Below are 22,004 nucleotides of genomic sequence, written 5' to 3'. Positions count from 1 at the left end.
CTTCTTGGAGCTATAGTGAAGGGGAAAAAGCCGGTAATTAGGTTTAAAAACTGGCATGGTTTTTAAATGCAATTACCAGATTTTTTTTTCTTCACTATAGATCCGAGGAGGAGCGGTCAATTCTCCCCTCCGCTAAAGAAAACTAAAGGGTGGGGGTCACTAGGTAATGTCACTGGGTGACCCCGCCCCTTTTTTTCCTTTAGCATCGGTGAGAATGACAGACCCTTCTCGGAGCTATAGTTAAGGGGGAAAAGAAAAGCCGGTAATTACATTTAAAAACCAGCATTGACATTTAGCGGTAGCTCACTGTATACACTGCTCCTCTACTGCCTTTCTCCAACTCCCCCCACATCTGCAGTACACACAGCCCCCTGTATCGGCAGAAATTTTCCTATCGGTAAAATGCTGACAGGGCTATTTTCGGCCAATATGTTTCGACTGCAGAACTTTTGGTGCATTCCTAAATAAAAGCCTTATAAAGAATATTTTCAAGTCATGAAAAGTGTTATACCTTTTGTGCTTAAAACACTATAAACATACATAAAGCAGCATCAATGCTTACAGTAAAAATTAAAGGAAGCCTGTTATGGGAGATTGTGGGATGTCATATTTAAGATGGTTTCCAATCCCAAAACAGACTACCATCAATACCATCCCCCTACATTTACTTTGCAGTAAAAGCTGTCCAGAGCTCTGCTGTAAGTGCTCCTACCACTTTTTATCTCATTTTTCTGAACACAAACAAAGGAATTCAGCTCTGTATCTTTGTAAAGACCTGAATTTGACCCATGTCAGCCTCTTGCAGTCAGCATACAGCAGAGGTGACCAAAAATAAAAAACCCCCACAAAACACACCCCTCACACTACAGGGGGAAGTCTGTGGATTAACATTTGGCTGTTGCAGCAAAAGCTCTTTATAATTGCCCGTTATTCATCTTGTTTTTGCCTTGAGTTCTACTTAAGTGGATTTAGATTGACTTTCAAGCTGAAATGCTTTGTGTAGATCTGTGCAGTAATCCAATGTGAAATGTTTACCTCTAAAGAAGCTTTCTGTAATGAAGACCAGTCACTGCTGCTCTCCCTTGAGGAGGGCGATTTTTCTTTTATCTGCCCCCTGCAGTTTTGCAGCAGCCTGTAGTAGGTGGACCTGTTGCATCCCTCCAACAAATCTGCTGGCTGCACTGGTTATGTGCAGTACAGCAATATCATTGCTCCTTTCACCAAAAGGTGACTGCATTGCAAAGGGATTTTGATGTTTACCCCTTTGTGGTAGCGGAATTTAATATTTTCAAAGCAAGAGTTCAGCTTTAACCCCTCCCCCTTTGCTTTTTGTTTAAGCATCATTTAATACAGAACTTATAAAAAAAAAAAAAAAAAAGTCTTTATGCTGGCAGGCTTGACAAAATGAAATAGGAACCACCTGTACTACCCAGAATATACTGATGTCCTAAGATTGGGAAGCTGCTATCACCTGGCTATACACCTGGATAGAGTAACTAGTACAAAAAGAAAGAAAAATGGTGCTGCGCTCCAACACAATAACCTATATATTATACATAAACAGAAATACATAGATAAATGATGATCCCCTTATATTACACCTTCAGAACTTTTGATTGGGTAGGCTTAGTTCTGCAACAAGCTGTCTGGGGAACGGAAAACAAAAGTCATTTGTGAGGATTAACATCAAATTGGACTTGAACTCTGTACTGTGTGGAAGACCAAGTAGACTCTACTGTTGGGTCCTTCTAACCTGCTAACCCAGACCCGTACCTGCAGATTGGGCGGGTAGCTGTGCCTAACATTACAAAGTCTTTTTGAAGGTGAGGGGGCAATCTAGCCGGTGACGGATCCCATTCCTTACACCTGCATCATTTATGGTCATTGCTGGAATTTCTACTATATCCAGCTATATTGAGGATCACACACGTGGACTTTTCTTCTGTGGTTATCATTATTGGTGGCACATATCTCTGGCCATTTCTGCCTATTAGTGCTTTTTTATTTTATGCAGCACAGAGTGTCACTTTAAAATTATTTGTGTTGTCACAAATTTTGATGTTTATTTCATAGTATTTAGTCCCAAATGTCAGGGACTTGAGCATGATATATATATATATATATATATATATATATATAGATATAAATATCTCTCTCTATCTATATATCTATCTCTATCTATATCTATCTATCTATATAGAGTTTTTTGTGTGGTCACCTATCACGTGTTATACGTATTACACATTTATGTGGGAGGACTTTTGGTGGTCCTATGTTATTGTCTTCAGTCAGGTCATTTATCCTGACCGTCTTATTGTCTACGTATAAAAGGCACCATTTGTGCCATTTGTCAGTTCTTGTTTCACTGCACAGTTTTGGGCATAATTCATGCCAAGCATCTACCAGTTTCTGATTTCGGTATCATGGAGATGTGAGCTGTCGATAGGAAAGGAAGTAGATTGGGAGTAAAGGGATGAGAGAAAAGTGGCAAAGGAGTTTACAATTTTTTTTGGGTCAGATGAAAGCTCACCGCCGGCCATATGCAGTCTGACAGATTTGAGGAGGCAACCACAGAGTTCAGCCTCCAAGCCAACATAACACCCGGTTTATTGGCAGAAGAAAAATATTTATGTGTGGCCCAGCAAAGGGCCTTCTCTGCCTGGTTGGAGGCCAGAAAGTTCAATTTTACGACAATGTTGCCGGGGGCCCTCCAGGTTCGGGCAGAAGGAGATTTCCAGGCCGCATCCACCACTGCCAGACGAGTGGCGAGATCCGAAGCTTCTGCTCCTGTTCCCATTTACGTACGGAAGCAATTTGGATAAGATGACCCCACATTGTGGCCTCCCAAAGGGAAATCACCGAGGACACCAAACCCACAACGTCATCAAAGAAGGTTTGTATGTTAGAATGTATTTGCAGGAAGGTATACTGTGCTGTGAGAAGAGAGTCATTGAGCCACCAAAGTGATCAAGGTCCAAGGTCACATGTGAGAGATTTAAGATAAGCGAGTCATGATCCGACCAAGGCGACGTGTGGATCCTGACACAGTCAACTAAATGTAAAGAGCGAAAAGGCATGAAGACATGGTCAATCCGACAAAAGCTTTAGTACGGGTCAGAATAGAAAGTGAAATCCCAACCGCGGGGGTGGAATTCACGCTAGACATCAACTAAACCATGAGAGCGAAACATCATGTGCATCTTCTCTTCGGTCGCCTGATCATGAGACGGGAAGCTCCTAGGGCGTAAGGCCTATCAACTGATGAATCCAATGTGATGTTTGAGTCCCCCAGGAGGATGAGAGTCCCTGAGCTATGACGGGAGATAACCTGGAAGAGGTGCGAGAAAAATTTATATTGAAATTGGTTGGGGGTGTAATATGTAACCAATGTGACCTCTTGGCCATTGAGGGCCCCTTGAAGAAGAAAGTACCTACCCGTGGGGTCTACAATCTGTTTCGAGCAATCAAACAATAAATGACGTCTAAACGCAATCATGACTCCCCTGCGTTTCTCAGGGGCAGAAGTGAGGTAGAAGGTAGGATAGTGGGGAGAGAGGTATCTAGGGGCGGAGGTGGAGGAGAACCTGGTCTCCTGAGACAAACAAGGTCAATACGGTTGGACTTAAGAGAGTGGAAAACTTTGGATCATTTAATAGGTGAAGTGAACTCATGGATATTGGGAAAATAGATCTTCAGAGGACAAGACACCATCACATGGAGATAAAGTTTAGACACTCATGTAGAATACCCCTCAGGGCCACCTCTGTCCCATCGCAGAAAGCCATATCGAAAGGGAGGTCCAAAGCGCACAGGTTTGTAAAAGAAAAAATAGATGGAAAAATTAAGGAAAGCAGGGAAAGGACAAAAGAAGGAAGGAGAGAGGAGGCGGGTAAAATGTGAACAATAACCACTTCAAAAGTGGACCACATCACAATCCCGGATGTGAGAAATGAGGGTGCTCTACCACCGGACACATGGCTGCTAGTGGCCCAAAAGGCCAATGTACAGTGTATCCCCACAGCAGCAGGGGATAGGAAAGGGAGAAAAAGGGTAAAGAAAAGGGAGAAAAAGGGTAAAGAAAAGGGAGAAAAAGGGTAAAGAAAAGGCAGAAATATATAAGCACATTCTTAAGCAAATTAAGGGCCGATCTCCATGTCTACACTGGGGGGCATCCCCACCTGCAAAGCACAGGAGGAGGCGAAACAAAGTGAAAACAAAGAAAGGGAGGGAAGGAGAGGAGGGTGGAAAGGGAGGGAAGGAGAGGAGGGTGGAAAGGGAGGGAAGGAGAGGAGGGAGGGAAGGAGAGGAGGGTGGGTAGGGAGGGAAGGAGAGGAGGGTATGGAAGTAGAGGGGAAGGGGGGAAAGTTCGGGAGGGGGGGAGGGAGGTGGAGAGGAAAGCAAGGGGGGGGATGGGGGGAGAGGTGGAGAAAGAAAAGAGAAAAAAAGGGGGGGAGGGGAAAAGGAAGGGGAAGAGAGAGTCGAAGGGGGGCAGGAAGGATGGGGGGAGGTCAAGGGGGGGTACAGGTGCGGCAAAATAAAGGGTCCAAATGTAGACATATGCGGGCAGATCAGGAGGTCCAAAATTCGGGACCAAGGATTCCGGTCAGTCCAGAAAGGAGTCGGTGACTCCGGGCCTGGCATGGCAATATGAAATAACTCACGGCCCCTGGGAGATCCGTTCAGCCTGGGTCAGACCGAGGAGATCCAGTCGCTGAGGAAGTAGATGGGAGAGAGCGTCTCCGGTCCTGGACCTTCTCCCAGGAGCGGCCAGGAAGTGGAGCCAGTGATCTGGACTCGAGGCCGGCGCCTCCCAGATGGCGTCCGGAGAAGTGGTCTCGTCTCGCCTGCGGCCCATGCGTTTGGCACTAGACGCCCAGGCGGAGATCAAGCGCTTCCCCATTTAAACCTCCTGGGACCCCGGGAGTGTGGAGAAGGCTTGGGGGTAGGTAGGGGACCATTCAATCCGGCCAGGAGATGAAGATGTGTTCAGGTGGTGAGGAGCGAAGCTAACACGCAGCCATCTCGGATCACTGCTTGCGAGCGCCCCTCTGGCTAGCCAATTCAAAGGACTGAAGACTTCTGACCTGAAGACTAGGAGAAATGAGGGGGGAGCATGGCCCTCATCAATAGTGGAGGGCACATTATGGCAAGAGCCCTGGGAAACCCTCATGTATTTAGTTCTGATTTAACGTGTTACTAAACCCATAAGAGTAAAATCAAGTCTGTATATGCAGTAAAGCATGCTTGTTTAACTGACTGCGGAACCTAAGCAGTTAATCCTCTGCATTGTGTAAAAAGGCTGTTTGATCCTGTCTTCTTCAATGCTCCCTTTCTACTGTCCCCAATCCATCAGTTGATAGTACGAAGCTCTAGGAGTCAATCTCCACATGCTCAGTTTAGTGTGTATTGCTAGTTTTTGTTTTTCTTTGAGAGCGTGCATATGATCAGCACAGTCCATACAGAGGGTCAGGGGTTATGCAGTCTCATAGGACAGTCAGAGCAGAATGAAAACTGCTCCTACAAGCTTTAACCAGTGCTCAGCTGGACACTGATAGAAGTCACAAGACTGCTTTATACTGCTGATGAGAAAAGGTATTTAGCGGGATTTACTAAAATAATGGTATTCTCATGTTGTGTGTACTGTGGGAGACCAGATATAGTGAATGCAGCGTCCTGGGTTTAGTAACACCTGAAGGTCTTCACCATTATACCCAATTTCAGGCTTGTTCCATAGTAACTACCATGCATTGTGTACAATACAAATCCCCTGTACTTCTGTTCACCATTCTGCATTCTGTAGATTTTAGTATGTCTTATCCCTTTAGTGTATTCAGTTTATAGATTGCACCAACATTATATAATACACAATGAACATCACAGTTCCTGAAGTTTCCTGCAGGATGCTTTGCATCATTGTAGATTTTCGCCTCACTCCTTCCCCAGAAAATGTAAACTTAACTCCAGGCATCTAAGACAAATGCAGATCTATAATCGTTACAGCTCAACTCCAGGAAAAGTAAATCCTTCCTTGCAGTGTGGCTGCGCCTGCACTGCAAGCCTTAAAGTGTTACTAAACCCAGGACCCTGCATTCACTATATCTGGTCTCCCATGGTACACAGAACATGGAAGTGCAATTATTTTAGTAAATATAAACTGCTAAATACCTTTTCTCATCAGAAGTTAGAGCGGTCCTGTGGCTTCTATCAGTGTCCAGCAAAGAACTAGCTAAAGCTTGTAGGAGTTTTCTTTCTGTTCTAGGAGGATGCAAAACCCCTGACCTCTGTGTCTGACCAGTGCTGATTGGCCCTGTGCTGACCACATGCACTCTCCCAAGAAAAAAAGCCTCTTGCAATACACACCAAACTGAGCATGTGCAAATGCCTACAGCTCAGTCTGTCCTATTAGGAGATAAGAGGTGGTCTCTTGAAAAAGGGATGGAACAGAAAAGAAGGGATAAAAACGGCCTTTTTACAAAATGCAGAGGATTAACTCCTTAGGTTCCACAGTGAGTATAACAAGCATGCTTTACTGCATATACAGACTGATTTTACTGTTGTGGGTTTAGCAACACTTTAAATACTTTTAGCTCTAGGGGATGGGAAAAGCAGTTTACTTACCCTATCCTCCAGACTGTGCCCCAGCAGAGCATGGTTCCTCTGCATCCTCATTTTAATGAGGAGGCTGTTGCTCCTCCCCCTCTAGATGGCTCCAGAAGTTTCAATCTGAGGAGAGTGCCTGAAGGCAGGCAGTTTAAAGGTTAACTACACCCCTTCTCTCCAACACTACTTTGTTCTGGAGTTCCTCACTGGCTGCTGATATCGTCAGCATAGCAGCCTCCAGGTACTGATCTCCAGTAATTTCCATCGGTCAGGCAAAGATGCTGTGACTCCCGCATATGCGTGGGAGTTCATTTCACCCCAGAACTTTAACATTGTATACCGAGCTACGTGTGTAAGGGTCAGCGAACGAGCAGGTAAGGAACTGTATTGTAGCAGAGACATAGTATATCTCCTCTGCATTAAAAGTTACTGCCTTTTACGCTTTTTTTTGTTAAAGTTGCGTTTTAAGCTGTATTCATTGCATACACTTAAAGATGACCACGCCCTTCTAGACATTACAGCAACTGCTAATAAAAAAAAAAAAAAAAAAAAAAAAAAAAAGGGACAACCCTGTAAAAATAGTAATACTTACCTGTCTCATCACCCATGCCATTAATCTTCTCTTTTTAATTCTCACAAAAAAAGCTTCTGCCTCTGTCACACCAGGTGTCAGACTACTGGTCTGCTGAGTGCTGTGGTTCCTTCCACTATCCCCTCTGTTACTACTGTGTCCTGTAGTGACAAAGGGGTTGATGGGATGAACCACAGGGAATAGAGAGGGATCAGGCTCTGCAAGCAGAAGAACAGGCAAGCACCAACTAGGTTTTTGATAGGCACTTTTTTTTTGTTCTTTAAAGTGACAGGCTCATTTGAAGCCCAGTTATACGGATAGATTAGTAAGCAAAATATTAGATATCTTACCTCACTGTGGATATTCCAGCTGTCCAGTGTCACATTAAAGAGAGCCTTAAGTGCCTCTATGATGCAGTCTGTCTCCTGCCTAGAGAATGGTTGCGAGCCAACCTCTGCAGCAGCCCGGTACTCCCCAACCCAGTGAATACCCAAAATGCTCTCCAGGGTGTTTGTCAGCAGTGGGAGCCCTTGCAGTTCCTCTTTCAGTTTAGACCTGATGTTTGTATGCAGCAGTGTTAAGAGAAAGAGCAGCCTTAGATCAAAGCAGCGAATGTCATTGATTGTCTGCCCACCTTCGCACATCTCCAAGAGGTGGCAGAGCCTAGTAACCATATTTAATTCCAGACTCAGCTTCTGAGCCTCAGGACTGTTAAACACAATATTGCACAAGCACTTCAATGATTCCACAATAACTGGATAGTCTGCAGAGTCACCTAGAATTTTCAGTTCAGGGTCCAGTTTTGCCAGCTTCATGAGGGTCTTTGTGTTCTCCCTTGTGACCACTGGCGCTAAAACCTTTTTATCCCGGGAGAGGATTCGGAGAGCCTCCAAGCAGGCAATCTGGCAAGAAGTGGTTGTTCCCTTTTCCAAGAGTTCAAAAATTGTTTGACACAGTTTCTGCAAAAAAAGAAAAATAAAGTGAATTGGTAGCCTGGCACCACACCTTCCTGTTAGCATAGCTTCAATATTGGCCCATTACTGTGGCAAGCAGCTTTATTAGCCAATCCTGAAATTTCCAACTCATCAACCCAGAAAGTAGTGCTGGGTAATGCAACATATCAAGCAATACTACTGATCTGAGAACAGCAAAAATTGGTCAAGTACCTTTTTTCCATTATTGCAAATTGTATATCTGGGAGAAAAATACTCAAATATTTTGGCAAATCACTAAAAAATAGGATAGAAAATTGCTCTGTGACACTTGTAAAAATCCTCAAAGCAAGAAGCTTTGCTTGCATGACATGGGAATTGATGTTCCGAAGAAAAAAAAAAGTGAATGTGCCTGTGCCTAAAACACTAGATGTTTTTAGGCACATGTGAGTAGTAGCGCATTCTCCGGCCAGCAGTTTTGATGTCAGAGAAGCAAAGCAAATGCCCTATGTGCATGAGCCCTTAAAGGTGGGCCTAAACTCAAAAGTGAAGATCTGTCATGTTATAGGGAACAAATATTAATTGTGTCTAATCAATGCCTAATTAATTGTGCCTTGTTTGGAGTCCCTCCTGAAGGAGTACTTTTTCTGGTGTGTGAGGGTGCCTAGGCACACCTGTGCTTACAGCCTCATAGCTTTATAACTTCAGAATAAATTCCAAGAATAAGGCCTCAGACTAGTCTCATGGAGATTTGCTAAGTATTGTGCTGCTCAATGCTCTTTAGTGAGATGCTGTTCTAGAATGAAGCAAAGCTTTGCCTCTACCAAGATGGCAGCCTCTGCACAGTGTAGAATAAGGCCTTAGTAAGTCGGTAGAGGGGGAATGATCAGCTGCAAGGAGACCACAGGCAATACTGTTGACTAGTTTTAACCATTCCAGGGTCCAGTTCCTCCATGTGACAATGCCACTTTTGTACTGGTTACTGTTTATGCTGGAGGTCTGCACACCTGGTAACTTACACATGGTATCTGTGGAAAGTTTAAAAAAAAAAAAAAAAAACTATTCCAGTTTATATTAACACTTCAGGACATTCAAGTCCTGTGAGTAACCTGAAATGGTAGAAAGGTAAGCATTTGAAGTGAATAAAACTAGGCCACCATAATATGACAATGCATGCAATTTGTTTGGAGTTGAGAACAAACTTTAACACCTTACAGCTTTTCTCTCGCAATAGAAGTAGACTGAGCCTTGAATAATGCAAGCTAATCCTACAGGTGCCCCCGGTTTTGTTGATTGTCACACCAAGTTGCAAAGAATCATGGGTGCAAACTATTCCCCCTATTCGCCTGAATTGGGGCTGAAGCACAGTTGCCTCTTCACTGCCTGTTTTAACCATAAAAACTTGCACGGGAAACACGACCTTTCTGCCTCTGATGATGACACGTCAAAACATGTTAGGCAGAGCCACACTCTGAGTGAAGTTTCTGGCACTTGACCTGCAGCCTGTGTTTGCAGCTGGAGCTGGACCAGTAGTGTTCATAATATACGTGTGCAATTTTAATAGCCATACCTTTCTTTTGTCCTCATCAGCCGAGTTAAATTGAAACAAAGAGCGATTCTGTCAAGAAGAAAACAGAAGTCCAGTTAGCCAAGTCCATAAAGTTGAAGAAAAAAAAAAAAGTAAAATAAAATACAGAAGCATGCTGTTCTTGGTAGCCATCTAAAAAAGAAAAGAAAAAAAAAAGAAGAGTAGAGAAGGGGTGCAGATGAATCTAGTCTGTCACCAGGCTCAGGAGTCCCCCCGTGCTGTATCTCCAGAGTTGCTTACCTGTAGTGCATTCTCGGTGAGCCTGCCCTGATAGGACAGGTTCTCTTACTGTCCCACCCAAAAGAAACATTTTCAATTCTAATCCAGAACTTCCTTAGATTGTAAGCTCCAAGGAGCAGGGCCCTCCTTTCCCTCTTGTATTGAACTGTATTGTTGCTGTATTGTCTCCTGTTATATTGTAAAGCGCTGAGCAAACTGTTGGGATGGGATGTGATATATTGGTTGGGAAGCACTGCTTCAACTAGTTTTGTCTGTAATGTGACGTCTTCGGGAAGCTAATGTTCACCATTTTGGAAGCTGGATTTATACCCTGCCAAATTGACTCTTTTGGGGACCGGATGTGAACAAGCCAAGTATGCATCACTGGATGTACCCTTATTGCCACCATATGATTACTTAATATGCATACAAATTCACAGGTACAGTCTATACAGTATATTACAATAAAAGACTAATTTATTTTATTTATGTAAAAATGAGTGATAAGCAATAACTTGTCCAGGGATTCTACTTATTCTTTTTCAGTATACCTAAACATGCCCTAAGTGGTCTCGTATTGCACACTGCACCCTAGTGGGTGTCATTATTTCACCATTATTGCTTAGAAGTGGATCACACAATACAAGTATATAACAAAAAACTATGCCAACAATACTAAATACTTTTGAAAATCCAAGCCTACATGATCTAGGTAAGTGTTTTAAGATGATGCGTTCTATTTAACAAAAAAAATGTATTATGCATAAACACATATGTCTATGAATACTAATTAAACCCATGTAATTTTTTACAAAAAAACTTTAAAATAAAAGGAATACTGAAAAACAATTGAATCCATTAAATCACTAATACATTATACACAAATTGCATGCCATGTAAATTCTACAAAACCTTTCAAAGATTTGAGCCTATATGATCTAGGTGAGTATTTTGGCGTGATGTTTTCTACTTTCTTACTTTACCCCAATAAACAATGCCGTATATATAAACGCATGTAGCCATGCATACCATGTAATCATACAAAACTTTTAAATTAAAAATTACTGATAAACAGTTAATGATAAGATAAAAAAAATGCATTATACACAAATGCATGTACCCATGCATGCCATGTAAATGCTACAAAACATTTTAAAAGCTAAAATTACTGATAGAAAAAAACAGTTGAGATCAATTTCTATATTTAAGCCCTGAAGCATAAGGGTCTGCAATTCATAATTCCACTTGGTTTCATTACATCAAATATCCCAGTTTAAATGAGACCCGTGCCAATGTTTCTCAACTTTGTCGATAGCATAAAAAGATAAACATTTCGTGTTTTGTTCATGTGCTAATTGGAAGCGATTTGAGACACTATGCTTTTTGTATTCCTTGCGTATATTACCCTGCTCAAAAAAAAAAATTAAAGGACGTATATATGTACACTGCTCAAAAAAATGAAAGGAACACATTTTAATCAGAATATAGCATTAAGTCAATTAGACTCCTAGAATTTTGATCTGGTCAGTTAAGTAGCAGAGGGGGTTGTTGATCAGTTTCAGCTGCTTTGGTGTTAGTGAAATTAACAACAGGTGCACTAGATGGGCAACAATGAGACAACCCCAAAAACAGGGAAGGTTTTACAGTTGGAGGCCACTGATATATTTTTCTTTTCCTACTCATCTTTTCTGACTGTATTTCACTAGTTTTGCATTTGGCTAGGGTCAGTGTCATTACCGGTAGCATGAGGCGATACCTGGACCCTACAGAGGTTCCACAGGCAGTCCATCTCCTCCAGGATGGCACATCAATACGTGCCATTGTAAAAAAGCTTGCTGTGTCTCCCAGCACAGTCTCAAGAGCATGGAGGAGATTCCAGGAGACAGGGAGTTACTCTAGGAGAGCTGGAAAGAGCCGTAGAAGGTCCTTAACCCATCAGCAGGACCGGTATTCACTCCTTTGTGCAAGGAGGAACAGGATGAGTACTGCCAGAGCCCTACAAAATGACCTCCAGCAGGCCACTGGTGTGAATGTCTCTGAACAATCAGAAACAGCCTTCATGAGGGTGACCTGAGGGCCCAACATCCTCTAGTGGGCCTTGTGCTCACTGCCCAGCCCCATAGAGCTCGAATGGCATTTGCCATTGAACACCAGAATTGGCAGGTCCACCACTGGCACCCTGTGCTTTTCGCAGATGAGAGCAGGGTCACCCTGAGCACATGTGACAGATGTGAAAGGGTCTGGAGAAGCTGTGGAGAACGTTATGCTGCCTGTAACATCATTCTGCATGACCATTTTGGTGGTGGGTCAGTGATGGTCTAGGGATGCATATCCATGGAGAGACGCACAGACCTCTACAGGCTAGACAATAGCACCCTGGCTCCCAATAGCTATCGGGATGAAATCTTTGGACCCATGGTCAGACCCTTCAGTGGTGCAGTGGATCCTGGGTTCCTCCTGGTGCACGACAATGCCCGGCCTCACGTGGCGAGAGTATGCAGGCAGTTCCTGGAGGCTGAAGGAATTGATTTGATATCATTGAATGGCCCCCAAGCTCACCTGGCCTAAATCTAATAGAACACCTCTGGGAGATCATGTTTCGGTCAGATGCCACCAGGTTGCACTTCAGACTGTCCAGGAGCTCAGTGATGCCCTGGTCCAGATCTGGGAGGAAATGTCCCAGGGCACCAGCCATCGTCTCATTAGGAGTATGCCCCGACATTGTTAGGCATGCATACAGGCACGTGGGTGCCATACAAACCACTGACTACCATTTTGAGTTGCTGCAATGAAATTTCAGCAAAATGGACTAGCCTGCTGCATAATTTTTTCACTTTGATTTTTGGGGTGTCTTTGAATTCAGTCGGCTGTAGGTTGATAATTTTCATTTTCATCAAACGTTGGGTATCCTTACATTCCTAACACATTAAGCAGTCCACATCAGTATAGATCTCCAGCATGATAGGTTTCCCCATTGAGATCTGATGTGTTTTCAAAGTGTTCCTTTAAAAAATTTGAGGTATGTCTATATGGATGCATGCATGCATGTCCCATGAAAAAAAATTATATATATTTACACATTTTAAAGCAGAGCTCCAGCCAAAATAGTTCACCTAGCTTTGGATAGTGAAGAAGGGATTGAAATTGGTTAGCTTTCTTTTTTTTTTTGGTAGTCTCCAATGATTAGGTTTTTCCACCCTGTTAAAGACCCATATGGCAGGAAGTAACAGGAAAACCTGATTTTTGATAGCTGGTACCAGAACAGGAATCCCCACTGAAGTTTTTCCCAGCTATGTTTAGACTTACCATACGTTTCTGCCACTTGTATTGGTTCTTAACGATAAAAGAATATATTGCTGTGACTTATAGGTTCTATGACAGCTACAGGATAATTTCATGGGCTTCATTTCATCTCTTGCAAAACTGCTGTACAAAAGCACAGGCAGAGAGAGGTACCAGGAGCCAATCAGGCTTGATGCATGCATATTTGCTAACCAGAAACATCCTGTCCGGAAGAGAAAGAGGTGACCTCAGCCTACTGCTGCTCCTTCGCTGTCCAATCAGACTGGAGGGTAGTGGTTATCTAGCTGTAATGCAGTAGAGAAGAGTCATGGCTGTTCAATGTAAAATCTTAGGCAAATTTAATCGCCTGTAGTTCTTAACCAGTTGCCACCCGGCCAATAGCACAAAAGGCAGCTGGGCGAGCAGCTCGTCCCTCCGGGTGGACGCCATATGGCGTCCTTTCAGTCATGCGCAGTTTGTTTGCCCGCAGAGACACGCAGCGGCGCGATCTGTCACCAGTCATGTACCTCGGACAAGGCCGATGACAGATCTGTGTACCGACCCCATTGCCAGTACCATGTGACCTGCTGTGACCAATCACAGCAGGTCACATGACAGTTGTATACAATGGATGGCATGAAATGAAGCCATCTACTGTATACAAGTGTGGCTAGCTGTGAATGGTCACAGCGATCACATGCACAAGTTGGGCCAATCACAGCCCAGCTGTGTCATGTGATTAGCTGTGGCCAAATCACAGTTAAGCACAAAAAAAAACAAAAAAAAAAAAAACCTGAATGAATCGATTTCATTAAGGTAAAAATACTGATCACTTCCCCAAAGTAGTACAATGTTACTATGGTAAACATTATACTACTTTGGTCATACGAAAAAAAAAAAAATCTAAAAAATGTAATAAAAAAAATTATCAATTTTTTTTTTCGTACTATCACCAGTGTCCCTGATCACCGCCATGCCAGTTATATGAAGACGCTGTATTGCACTGGTGACAGTATGTAAAAAAAAAAAAATAGTGAAAATCATTTTTTTTATTTGTTCATTTCCGAAAAATTATGACAAAAAAAATTACAACTTTAAAAAACTTGCCATGCCTCTTATGAAGTACGTCGGACTGTCTACTTTGCAAAAAGGGGTCATTTGGGGGATATCTGTACTGTTCTGACACCTCAAGAAATTAGATCGGCTGTCAGTACTTCAGGATTGATCAATATTCAAATATATATCGTAGTTTGTGAACTCTATAACTTTCCTACAGACTAAACAATACATCCTAATTTGGGTTATTTTCACCAAAGACATGTAGTAGAATACATTTTGGCCTAAATTTATGAAGAACAATTATTTATTTGCAAACTTTTATAACAGAAACAAAGAAAAACCTGGGTTTTTTTTCAAAATTTTTGATCTTTTTTTGTTAATTTAGCAAAAAATAAAAACCCCAGCGGTGATTAAATACCACCAAAAGAAAGCTCTAGTTGTGTGAAGAAAAAAATTATAAAATTTTAGTTTGGGTACAATGTTGTATGACCGCGCAATTGTCATTCAAAATGTGAGAGCACTGAAACCTGAAAATTGGCCTGGGCAGGAAGGGGGTAAAAGTGCCCTGTATGGAAGAGGTTAAAGTGAGCCCTTGCTAAAGAAATTTACAATGCAATTGCTAATCAACTAATTTTACAGCAATATGTAGTGCAATTGCTCAGAGACGGAGTCTATGCAGCATCTCAAGATGGTGACTGGCTCATTGGCAAAACTTGGCTTAGCTACACATCACAGAAATCCGCTCCTACCTATGCCCCCCCCCCCCTCCTAAGTTCCCCTCCTTTCAGAAAGTTTAATTTCAATTACTTACATACAGTATATTTTTAAAAATTCATCTAAGTCTGACATTAGTGCTAGTCAAACAATGTGACAATGTCTGGCCACTGGGAGGAAAGATGAAGCAGGCTCCGTCGTCACATCCTTTGCATTTGGATATGCTGTCAGTCATGTGAATAAGTGTGGCACACTGGGAGTCCCAAAACCTGTCAATCAGTCCTTTTAGCCATAGATGGCTGGTACAGACCAGCCTGAGTCTTCCCATTGCAGGAATTTTCAAACAAGAAAATTACGAAGGGGCATTTACATGACTGGTAGAGGGCATAGCAGACACAACTGGGGTTATGAAAAGGAAATCAAGATGAATGCACCCTCAAGGGGAAGTTATTCCAGGAGTGCGGCAACAGAAAAAGGACTATTGCAAGTAAGACATCAATTTACAAAAATTGTACATTTCTGCCTGGAGTTGTGCTTTCGGCCTGAAGCAGTGACAAATTACTTCTTTCTTACAAGTCTACAATGGACCATAGTGATTAAAGTGCTAGTTCCAAAATCATCTGCCATTACCCTTAGGAATCTGTGGGCAGACGTTTGGCTGGTAAAGAAACATATTTAAAAGGTTCACCTAAGAGTTCAGCTTTAATATTCAATTCCTGCTTCCGCCAAGAATGGCTCTCTTTAAACCAAGTAATGCAATCTTAAACTGCTACTGTCTCTGTAACATGTATTGCCTAACACTGCCATTGTTTTTTTTAATGCAGTGTAACCAAATAAAATCCTTTACCAAACAGCAACGCTGTATATACAAATATGGAAAAATAGAACCCAAGAGAGAAAAGTCTGAGGTCTGCCCATATGCCTCACACAGAGTCTCACAGCTTGGCCAGGGCTCACAAAGATCACAATGTACGTCAGACACAGATCAAACCCTTCCTGTATGCAGAGCAGCACTGACGTGCCTTTCTAATGATTTCCCTGAAGGTGAAGTTTATATAGGCAACCAAACAGTTCAGGGTGTGTTTTCAAGTAAACAATATATGTACCATTTATGCCTCCACAATGAAGCTAAAAAAACAGCAATAGCTCAGCATAAATTAAAGAGATTGTTTGCCTTAATGAACAAATTGTGACCCAAAAGGGGTTCTACAGGTTAATGTGTACAATATATATGAATATCTTATCACTTACAGCCAACAGGTGTTGCTGCTCTAACTCAGTGTTTCAACTTTTCTGCCCCATCACCCTTTAAAATGCACCCCATTCTAAAATGTAATAAACTATGCCAACAGTGTTACATGTTACCTCTTTGTCACAGCAAAGTGGATTTTGAAATCGTGTGACTTACAGTGAAGTCGCGCGATTTCAAAATCGGGTGACCTGCCTCCTTCATTGCGATTGGCAAGACATCTGACACAGATGTCTATGCAAATCGCAACAAAAGTAGTAGATATACTTTAGAAATCAACGCGGCTCCGACCAAGTCGGCATTGCACTGATATGACCGAGCTAATAACGGACAATAGGGTGCGACTTGGCATACGATCTGCAAGTCGCCTGGCATGCAAATCACACCCGATGTGACCAGAGGCTTATGCCAACATCCACACGTTACCCACACAAGTGTCCTTTCATCATGCAGCGGTAAATGAGACATTGTCACAGGAGAGTTCTCCTCTGAACGTCTTTTTATGAAACGAAATGAGGAGAGAAGCGATCAACAAACACTTTGAACGCTAGAAAACGGCTGCTGTTGCTGTAATCTCGCGAGATTACAGTAAGAGATCAGTCAAACACACAGTCTACTAAGCAGCAGTAAATTATCGCTGCTTTGTTTGCGGTTCCCCCAATTCTCCACCTCTGGGCTGCAGAATCTGGAGGGAGAACACAATCGCCAGTGAAGGGCTGACATCGCTCCTTCATACACTGGCCATCTGTGAGCTGAGATGATGAGTGGAGAACATGGTCTCCGCCGATCATCTCCGTTTCCTAAACCACTAATGATCTGAGATCAGCAACGATCCTTAGGATCGCCGCTGATCTGTTTCATAAAAGGACACCACAGTGCCCAAGGTTGTAATGCAGGGAGAAAAAAAAAACAAAACAAAAAACACACACAAACAACATACCACACACACCTCAAAGTTAGTATTTTCTGCCAAGAGCATTTTTTTTTTTAAAGCAGGCATGCATGAACCCTTAAAGCTGGCCATACATTGTACAAGAAATGTATATAGTCTCCCAAATCAGCCTGGTGAAAACTGAGACTTTGTATCACATGCCTCACCCGCTGGATTAATATGTGCATATTCAATCTGTCATATCCACTGAACTAAAAGGAATTGAAACAGTTTGATACCTTACTTTTTTTTTTAACCCTAAATGTGATGCAAAAGATATACACAAACACAGCAAGGTCCTTTTTAATGTCCACGTTCTATAGCATTGTTTAAAGTAATTTCACTTACTCATGAAATATGCTACAGAATTTAAATAGTTAATACACAATTATCTACATTAACATAGTTAATGACAAAATGTAAACCAATTCTTTGTTCTGTTCACATGTGTGCAGGACAACAGTTTAATCAGGTCTCAAATGGACCAGTGAATATGACATAAAACCAAACTTCTTGAAGGCACAGATGACTGCCAACAATGCAGCGACACACACAAGCCTCATCTCAGGTCACACGTTTGGACAGCAACACTTACTAGGTGCTTGGCAAAAGCCAGGCATGGAATGAAATATAAAATTACTGACCCTCAAAATATATCTTCAGTAGGATGAGGTGCATGAAGCTGACGACATCTTGAAGACCAACTCAGGGCTCAAGAACCTCTTTAGGTTTAGAGTGGAAAAAATGTCTAAAGCTACCCATACATTTTTCATTAGTATGTTCATTGCGCACAAAAATCTGAAGGTACCCAAGCTTGAGAAGGTTTTGACTAGGAATGAAATTTTTTTTAAAAAAGTAGAGCTACCCTGCATAGGAGCACCAAACACCATAAATGCTATTAAATTCATTTTTAACATTCAAAGGAAATTCACTTATCCATCCATATCTCCATGCTTCATTTTGCTGAAAAAACAACCCCTAGGATTTCTGGCTGCGGCCATCTTGGGTAAGTGCAAATGATTCAAGTAGCATTTACTTCCTGAAATCCATCAGCCTTTAGCTCAGGTATGTACTCAGAGAAAACCCCTCCTCCCCTCCTGAAGACTCCTGGAATGTATGACATCATTTGTCTAGGCCTGGAAACCAGGAAGTAACTCAAGAAATGTAAAATATTTAACACAAGTAAATATGACATACTTTATGGTTTACTAATGCTAGCAGCATAAGGATTTAAAATAGTCAATGTGATGGACAAATACCTTATTTTTAAGGATACAGTTTAAAAGACACAAAAAAAAACCCCACCACACAACAATCAAAACACACCACCACACATTCTACCACTAGCTACCAACAGTTCAGGGGCGGACTGACCATTTGGAATCTCGGGCACTGCCCGAGGGCCCGGGGTCAGTAGGGGCCCAGGAGATGCCCCTGGTACCTTTTTCATAGGCTTTTTTGAGTTTGGGCAAGGACACAGGGGCCCCATGATCTTCTATTGCCCAGGGGCCCCATGAGTTGTCAGTCCGCCCCTGCAACAGTTATTTTCAGATAAAAAAAAAAAACTTAAACCCTCAATAAAATCTGTATTACATGCTGACTGTACTCAGTCACTATGGAATTCCTTTTATGTATTCTGCAAAACACCTGGTTGATCCTGCTGTTCTCCATCTCCCCCTTCTGTCCATGTCCCCAGTGCAGCTGGGGATTTTTCAGAGCAGTGTTGGCAGCTACTGCACATGCACAGTTTTCAGTGAATTTCAATACAGAGCATTTTCTCCCCATCACATCTGAGCAGCCCATGTAACTACAGAGTCAAACGTGGGTGAATACAGTGGTAGATTATAGCCCACTGCCTACCTCCTCCATGTCCACTAACCAGCTAAGCACAATGGGGGGGGTGGGATATTACATCTTGATTGATGGAGGCTTCACCTCCTTGTTATTCTAAGGGACAGGCTGGAGGAGTGCGATATAGCCTGTGACTGACAAAAATCCGCTCACACCATGTTATTGCCAAAAAGTACTAAAGAATTTATTTCAAATATATTTGTATGATTAATAACAGTTTGATATTTATTTTTACTCTATATCCTAAAGGCTGTTTATTTTGAACATGTGACCAGCAGCAGAAGACTAGAAGGTCCTCCTGCCACTGTTTAGCTGAAGACAGGCTGGGAAAACTGGGTCATGTGATAACTGTATAGCGATACAAAAATCAAAGTACCCTTTTCCTAATTAAAATAATTACAGTGTCATCATCCATATACAGAAAGGGGGATAATGTAATCTAAACAGTGTGTGTTAACATAATATAAAAAATGTTCCTCGTCTTAAGCAACGGCACCATTAAAGTGTTACCAAACCCAGGACCCTGCATTCACTCTATCTGGTTTCCCACAGTACACACAACATGGAATTGCAATTAATTTAGTAAGGTTAGGTTCCACAGTGAGTCTAGCAAGCATGCTTTACTGCATATACAGACTGATTTTACTGTTGTGGGCTTAGTAACTCTTTAACTTACCAGACATTTCAGCCATTTAAAGTTTAAGGTCAGCAGAAACTTGCTGTGCCACAGCCAAAAACTGATCCACCAATTAAAGGGTACAGAGCCACTCTGATCGGCTCTATACATCATGACTGATTTGATTTGTCAGTGACAGCTAAGATGACAGCCTTTCAAGGGCACAATGGCTGTCCAAATGTATATCTGGGGCATGGTTATAAAAGAAAAAAAAAAAAAAAAAACCACAAACACACAACGAACCACACACTGAAGTCACATGTCAACCTCGTTTTTTTATAATACGGTAGTATGGAGGTGGTTATAAGCCTCCACTACGGCATACGAGTGGTGCTTTATTCAGCCTACCAGTTAGCATCTGCAACGTGAAGAGCACCTATAATCAGCTAAAAGTTTGCAAAAAGCCCCATATGTATGCCAGCAGAGCAAATACCTCCAAGTGCAACTGTTTAGCTGTCTTACCAAGTACCTCCAAAACATGGGCGGGTGGGCAGACGGGCGGACCTACCTCACCAAGGCTGTCCAGTGACAGGCCATTTGTGGATTGCGTATAGCAAGGACCCACAGAAACTCTTCAAGAAAGCAAAGTTAAGGGGCACAGGTGATGTAGAGGAATGGCACCTCTTTTGCATTGACCTTTTTGGAGCTGTTTTGGTGGTGATTGTGTTGCTTAAAGCCATCCAGCAGGGAAGAACACAAACATTAACATTCATCACTGTGCAATTTAAAACACAAAACTGCTTCCAATATGACCCTTGTTACAGGAGGTCTCCACTGAGCACAAACAAGATTCACAAACAGACCACACAATGCAGTCACAATCCTCTTTCAGAAGACTGGTGATTTACTGTTGATGTGCCCCTACTCCTCCCAGGCTCTAGTTTACTCTTGAAGTCCCCCCCCCCCCAGCTGGGCAGGTATGAAGCCAATTTTCAATCCATGAATGGGCAGGCTGGTTGTACACAAGTTGATCCATCTGTACAAGCCAGCCTGTTGAAAAATTCTCTCAATCGGCACTGCTGGCTATAGCCAGTAGTGCTGATCAGTGTATTCTGACAGCAAGGAAGGCTCCCTACTATCAAAACAAAAATGATACAAGAGGAGGATTCCCCCCACCCTCATCAAGTGTGGTTGCAGGAATAGTCATTTTCTTTTGTTCAACCTCCTGGTTGAACAAAAAAAGTGACTCCTGTATGGCCAGCTGTATACGGTGTGTAAATGGGAGTTTTCCATTGACTGCTCAGTGCAGATGGTGTACTATATGCCCACTGAGTGCATGGATCTTCAAGCAGTATTAATATAGATCTAAAGGCTTAAGACTTTACCATCATGCTTTCTAGGCACGATGGTAAAAACTTCCAGTGTGCTGCTCCCCACACATCTCCCCCTAATACTTACCTGAGCCCGATCTCAATTCAGCGATGTACAGAAGAGCAGAGGTTCTCCTCGGTGTCCCTCTCTCGCCTCCATTGGCTGAGACAGCAGTGGGAGCCATTGGCGGGGTGAAGAGAACACTGCGCAGGCAAGGGCACAAAGGGGGGGGGGGCAAAGAGAACACCACGCAGGCAGGAGGGGGGGGTGGGCGCAAAGAGAACACCGCACAGGCAGGCGGTGGGGTTCCCCCAAGAGGATGCCATACAGCGCAGTCTGCGATGGAGGAGGCAAGATACACAGGGTAAAAAACATACAGTGCAGTCAGTGGTGGAGGAGGTAGCGCACACAGGGTATACAGAGATGGAGGAGGTAGCACGCACAGGGAATACACACAGTGCAGTCAGTGATGGAGGAGGTAGCACACAGGGTATACAGTGAAGGAGGAAGCACACCGGGTATACAGTGATGGAGGAGGGAGCACACAGGGCATACACACAGTGCAGTCAGTGATGGAGGAGTTAGCATACACACAGGGTACACAGTGATGGAGAAGGTAGCACACACAGGGTATACAGTGATGGAGGAAGTAGCACGCACACACAGGATATACAGTGATGGAGGAGGTAGCACGCACACACAGGATATACAGTGATGGAGGAGGTAGCACGCACACACAGGATATACAGTGATGGAGGAGGTAGCACACACACACAGGATATACAGTGATGGAGGAGGTAGCACACACACGGGGTATACAGTGATGGAGAAGGTAACACACACAGGATATACAGTGATGGAGGAAGTAGCAAACTGGATATACAGTGATGGAGGAGGTAGCACGCACACACAGGATATACAGTGATGGAGGAGGTAGCATGGACACACACGGGGTATACAGTGATGGAGGAGATAGCACACAGGGTATACAGTGATGGAGGAGGTAGCGCACATACAGGGT

At 42.9% G+C, this 22,004-nt stretch overlaps 1 protein-coding gene across 1 annotated transcript in view; it reads right to left on the bottom strand.

Annotated features, from left to right (window-relative positions):
- The window catches only part of RIC8B (RIC8 guanine nucleotide exchange factor B), a 62,880-nt gene that overhangs the window by 38,520 nt on the left and 2,356 nt on the right, over positions 1–22,004 (bottom strand). Inside the window, exons 2-3 of the mRNA XM_089671198.1 lie at positions 9,674–9,721; positions 7,522–8,130 (exon numbers count right to left, since the gene is read on the bottom strand). Of these exons, the coding sequence (XP_089527324.1) occupies positions 7,522–8,130; positions 9,674–9,721 (657 nt within the window). The remainder of the gene's footprint in view (positions 1–7,521; positions 8,131–9,673; positions 9,722–22,004) is intronic.

Source organism: Staurois parvus, unplaced genomic scaffold (assembly GCF_062004578.1).
Source record: "Staurois parvus isolate SC_StPar_1 unplaced genomic scaffold, SC_StPar_1.0 ptg000101l, whole genome shotgun sequence".
NCBI classification, from domain to species: Eukaryota; Metazoa; Chordata; class Amphibia; order Anura; family Ranidae; genus Staurois; species Staurois parvus.
The sequence above is the reverse complement of the archived record's forward strand: the minus strand, read 5'-3'. Positions and strand labels throughout refer to the sequence as shown.